At 55.5% G+C, this 5,507-nt stretch overlaps 1 protein-coding gene across 1 annotated transcript; it reads left to right on the forward strand.

The window, feature by feature from the left end:
- The first annotated feature begins 1,548 nt into the window (after positions 1 to 1,548).
- Positions 1,549 to 5,244, forward strand: LOC139004248 (cystatin-B-like). The gene is made up of 3 exons (XM_070407109.1): positions 1,549 to 1,761; positions 3,967 to 4,068; positions 4,874 to 5,244. The coding sequence occupies exons 1-3, from the start codon at positions 1,687 to 1,689 to the stop codon at positions 5,000 to 5,002; spliced, it is 306 nt and encodes a 101-aa protein (XP_070263210.1). The 5' UTR covers positions 1,549 to 1,686; the 3' UTR covers positions 5,003 to 5,244.
- Positions 5,245 to 5,507: the final 263 nt, after the last annotated feature.

A 5,507-nucleotide genomic window follows, 5' to 3' on the forward strand; every position in this document is an offset into this window, starting at 1 on the left:
GATCGAATCACCTTTGTGGTTACTTTCAGGCTCAACAAGCAGCGCCCAGAGCTTGTCAGGTCTGCTATGTAACTCCTTTTTCACTCATTCAGTCATTCAATTATGACTGAATTGTAGGGGTCTCTCCTTTCCTTCCACACTGGCCTCCCACCCGTCCTTGAATTACAAACCAGGCTCTTCCCTGGCAGATGCAGGAAAAGCTGGACTCTCCCGCTTACCTGCTCATGGGCCGCTCCCATTGGGGTTCTGCACGGAGCCTACAGAAGGAAAGGCTGGGCCTGCTCCTGCAGTCAGCACCCAGTAGTGGCAGAGGCCCAGCATCCCCTGAGGTGCAGCCCTGGATGGGGGAGGGGTGCAGCTGGAATGCCACTTCCACCCCAACCTGAGCCCTGGGAGGCATCTCATCACTGGACTCCTTTGTGCCTCCCCTCTGCTCACACACCTCAGCCCTTCGCTATGTCCCTGGGACACACGCTGGTGACATCCAGAGTGGCTGGTGCAAGGTGGGTGCTGGACCTGGTCTTGCAGATGAGAAATGCAAAGCAGTCCCATGCACTGGGCAGTGAGGCCAGGCAGGCCTGGTCCTGGACTCCAAGATGCCCTGGCAGTCTCTGTCCCCAGCTACTTCTGGAGCCCAGTGGGCACAGACGTCTCTCCCTTCTTCTCTTCGGGACTCTCAGGTCCAGCTCCCACTCATCTCTCAGTCTCTCCCACCTGGAACCTGCCCTGCAGGGGGTGTGGCAGCGGAAGTCCTAGCTTCCAGAGCTCAGGCCCGGGATGTGGGGTTGCAGCTTCACAGGGAGGAGGACAAATCACAGGAAGAGGGAAGAGCAGATGTTTGGTAACCAGCTGTCTGCCCTGCCATGCAGCTGAGTCTCAGATTAAAAACAGTTCTCTCTGATCTTTGCTCTCTTTCTGGACCAGGCTCCCTACCTAAATGATTTAATATAATCATTTTATTTTTTGTTTCCCCCTTTAGTTTAGAGAGAGGAGGGGAGAGGGAGAGCAAGAGAGAAACATCAACGTGAGAGAGAAACATTGATCAGTTGTCTCCAGTTTAGGGCCCCAGGGGGATATGGAACCCGCAGTTGAACCCACGACCCTTTGGTGCACAGGAGAAAGCTACAAAGGACTGACCACTCCGGCCAGGGCCTTCCCTGAATGCCATGAGGGGAGAGGTGGAAGTCCTCCCCATCCCATGGCTGGGTCTTGATCGCCCTCTGCTCAACATAATCAACACGCGAAAGTGGCACCTTTTGGAGGCGCGCAGAGCCGGATACCTCCCCCGCGTGTCTCCGCGGCCAATAAGACCAACACCAAACAGGGCAAATGCACTGCAGCGCACGCCAGTGGTCCCCAGGCGGCGCCCTCCGCGGCTACCAGGTTGTGCAAGACGCCATCCCTCGCCCAGGTCCCCCCTCCCTACCCGACTCCTATGCCCCACCCCACCGCACCCCACCCCTAACCGGCTTTGGGGCCCCGCCCCTTCCACCGGACAGCCCTCCTCCCCGCCCCCGTGTGGTTCCGCCCCTGGTCACCTGAGCCCAGGTCTTACAACAGAGGGAGGGCCATGCTCGCAGTTAAAACCCTCGCTCTGCCTTCGCTGCTAATCCCATTCGCAGGCCATTGTTCTGTGCCCGCTGCTCTTCCCTTCTGTGCCCGCTGCTCCGTGTCCGCTGCTCCACCATGAGCCGTACGATGAGGGGTGCGCCCTCCGAAACCCGGCCCGCCACGGCCGAGATCCAGGCCATCGCGGACAAGGTAGGCGGCAGGGTCCTCCCGAGCCCGGGTCGGGTCCCGCCCTGTCCGCAGAGGGGCAGCGTCCGCCGGGACTCGGAGGGTATTGCCTGGGACAGGGACCCTGGGCCTTGGCTTCTAGAGGGAAGGGCCTGGTGTGCTTGTCCTGGGTCGGTTCCGGTCAGTGAAGCTGGGGAAGGGTCTGCAGGGGTCCTAATTTCTGCCCTGCCTTATTCCAGTGCTCCTTGTGCAAGTAAAACAAAAACAGACACCAGGCTGGGATGCAGAGGCACAGCCTGGTTCAGACCCTGGGCAGCACTTGACTCCTGTGCCTCAGTTTCCTCGTCTGTAAAGTGGGCATCACACGGGTGCCTTTACCGAAGGTTCTGGGGAAGGTGGGCTTGTGGGGCCACAGGAAGGCTCAGGTTCTGAGAAGACACAAAGTCAAACAAACCTGCTGCTTCCCTAACCCCGTGGTCGGCAAAGTGCGGCTCCAGAGCTACATTCGGCTCTATGGCCCCTTGAGTGTGGCTCTTACTAAGCCTTAGGAGGACCCTATTTAAGTTAATAACAATATACCTACCTATATTGTTTAAGTTTAAAAAATTTGGCTCTCAAAAGAAATTTCAATTGTTGTACTGTTGACATTTGGCTCTGTTGACTAATGAGTATGCGACCACTGCCCTAACCCGATAGAACCCCCACACCCCACCCATTTGCTCAGGTGGTTTAGGCCAGGGGTGGGCAAACTCTTTGACTCCAGGGCCATAATGGGTTCTTAAACTGGACCAGAGGGCCGGAACAAAAGCATGGATGAAGTGTTTGTGTGAACTAATATAAATTCAAAGTAAACATCATTACACGGCTGGTTTAGACCATCTGACCACAGTAAAGGACGGTGAGTCAGTCCCATGAGACTTTGAAAATGAGGAATGTGTAGGGACTTCGTGGTGAGCCAGCTTGGGCAAAGTTCCTCTCCCACACGGCTCTGGAACCCAGCCTCTCCTGAGGTTCCTGATTCCCAGGCCTAAGGAATTCCTCACTTGCTGCATGAACTGTGAATGCGCATCAGCTCAGCAGAGAGGAGTTGCTGTCTCGGGGCTCCCTGATGGGTGCTGGTCACTTGAAAGTGACAAGTAAAGGGCGGTCACCATTGATGCTGGGGGGCAGTTCTTGAGGGCGGGGCTTTGCCTGTGGATCCTAGAGGACAGGGCAGGGACACCCTCTTCCTGCCTCAGGTACTGACTCCTCCCCAAGCTCTCTGGGCTGCAGGTGTGGAGAACACAGGTCAGAGAGGGAGCCCTGGCCAGAGGATGTCAAAGTCCCAAATTCTGGCTCAGCCTCCTCAAGTAGTACCCACCAGTCCCGACCTTGGCCTTCCCTGGCTCTCTGCAGTCTCCTGGCCCCGTGAGGGCTAGTTCTGGCAACTTCCTCCCCATCCCCAGGCCTTTCCTGCTCCCCTTGGCTCTAGTACAGCCTGTCTGTCTACTCACAAAAGGGCCTCCAGTTTGATTCCCGGTCAAGGGGGGGTACCTGGGTTGCAGGTTGGATTCCTGGCCTCAGTTGGGGTGCATGCAGGAGGCAATCAGTCAGCCCCTCTAGTACAGGCTTTCCCCCGGTCCACAGTACTATCAGTGAACTGGCACCCCGGGCAGTGCCTGGAGGCTGCCACATGCCCAGTCCCATCACCTGCATTTGGGTCTTCTCACCATTCCTGCTTTCGTGCCTCCACTCCTGAAACAGGCCAAGAGGGAGGCCATTCCTTCCCAACGCCCGTGTGCATTTGTGTGTGTCACTCATCCCAGTAGGCTTGTCCACCGTCTGCAGGGTCAGATCCCTGCGGACCAAACATGACACCTTACATGACAGGTAAGCACTGAGACACAGGTAGGCCTGCAGCGAGAACCCTGCTGCCTCATGCAGAGGGCAGAGGAGTGGCAGGAGGGGCCTGCCTTCTTCATTCCTGACCCTCCCTCCTGTCCTTAGCTGCTGACTCCATTCTCCCTCCATTCTTATCCCTGGTTAGGGCTCCTCCCTCAAGGCGCAGGCAGGCCACATGCCTCGTGCTGGCCACGAGTTTGACAGGCTTGGTCCTGCATTGTGAGGAATAATCTGTAAAGGGTGGGCCTTAGAGGTCAGTTTGTAACATTTGACATGAGGTCGCAGCTCCATGGTCAAATACTCTTGCAGGAAGGAAGACACTGAGTTCCCCTCTCTCCTGCCCCCTAGGTGAAGTCCCAGCTGGAGGAGAAGGAAAACAAGAAGTACCCCACTTTCAAGGCCACGGAGTACAGGAGCCAGGTGGTCGCCGGGACTAACTACTTCATCAAGGTGGAGTGTCTGCTACAGGGGTGCTCATGCAGATGTGGGGAGATGGGGGACTTACAGGAGCCAAGACAGGGGTGCTTAAGGGGGTTCCTGTAGCCTTGGCTGCTGTGGCTCAATGGATAGAGCGTCCGTCTACTCACAAAAGGGCCTCGGGTTTGATTCCCGGTCAAGGGCGTGTACCTGGGTTGCAGGTTGGATCCCTGGCCTCAGTTGGGGTGCATGCAGGAGGCAATCAGTCAAAGTATCTCTCCCTCTTTCTTTCTCTCTAAAAAATCAATAAAGATATTTTTGAAATAATAAAATGAGTGTGCATGCACTCCTGCAGGCCTCCATGGAGGAGAGAACTGAGCTTTCAGGGCAACTAAGGGCTCTGAGGAGCGCATGTAGTGAGCCAGGGGTGCTGGCTGGGGTGATGGGCATCTGCTACGCCCAAAGGAGGAAGAGGGGATTGTCACCACCCTAGTGGCTGATGCCCTGAAGCAGTGGTTCTCAACCCTCTGGCCCTTTAAATACAGTTCCTCATGTTGTGACCCAACCATAAAATTATTTTCATTGCTACTTCATAACTGTAATGTTGCTACTGTTATGAAACGTAATGTAAATATCTGATTTGCAGGATGGTCTTTGGGCGACCCCTGTGAAAGGGTCGTTTGACCACCAAAGGGGTCGCCACCCAGAGGTTGAGAACCGCTGCCCTGAAGGGACTCGGCCTCCAGGCTCTCAGGGCCTTTTTCACACAGTCCGCCAGGCACAGGGTCTTGGGGTCAGAGGCAGCACCTGCCCCCCTCACTGGACTCTCTCTTTGCAGGTTCAAGTTGCAGATGATGACTTTGTGCACCTTCGAGTGTTTGAAAGTCTCCCTCAGGAAAACAAGGCCTTGGCCTTGCACAATTATCAGACCAACAAGACCAAGCAGGACGAGCTGGACTCTTTCTAGTTCTGGATTTGAAGTGAACCTTCCCATGTGGTTCTCTGTCACGTGTTCGGGTGGCGGGGTCATGAACACCTTCTCTATGCTGTGCCACTTTCGCTGGAGGGGCTGCCATGCACCAATCTGGTATCTCTGCTTCTGACTTTAACAGCGTATTTTCCTCCCAACCAATGATCTTAACTAAATTGCTTTCCAAGAGGGCTGAAGTGATCCCTAAATAAATACATTTTTAATTTTTTACAAATTTCCTCCTTTGCTGTGGGTTTTGTTCTTCATCTGAAACCATAACCACCAATAGACGTGTTTACAAAGGTCTTTCACAGCCACGCGCCGGGCCTGAGACCCTCCCCCTGAGGAAGAGAGCCCAGCGGGGTTGCCCCAGGTCCCAGCCAGTGGGTGGTCGACCCGGGACCCCAGGAATCGCTCCAACAGCTCTGGACTCTGCGTCCTGTCTCCAGGCCTCGGTTGCCCCCGTAAGTAAAAGGATGCGAATAAACCCGGCTCTAGACGA

This window comes from Myotis yumanensis, unplaced genomic scaffold (genome assembly GCF_028538775.1).
Source record: "Myotis yumanensis isolate MYYU_CA2020_CCGP unplaced genomic scaffold, mMyoYum1.0.hap1 SCAF_2, whole genome shotgun sequence".
In the NCBI taxonomy this organism is placed as follows: domain Eukaryota; kingdom Metazoa; phylum Chordata; class Mammalia; order Chiroptera; family Vespertilionidae; genus Myotis; species Myotis yumanensis.

Coding starts and splice junctions, on each gene's coding strand:
- LOC139004248 (XM_070407109.1), top strand. CDS start 1,687: ATGAGCCGTACGATGAGGGGTGCGCCCTCCGAAACCCGGCCCGCCACG. Junction 1,762..3,966: donor TCCAGGCCATCGCGGACAAG/GTAGGCGGCAGG, acceptor CCTGCCCCCTAG/GTGAAGTCCCAGCTGGAGGA. Junction 4,069..4,873: donor GGACTAACTACTTCATCAAG/GTGGAGTGTCTG, acceptor CTCTCTTTGCAG/GTTCAAGTTGCAGATGATGA.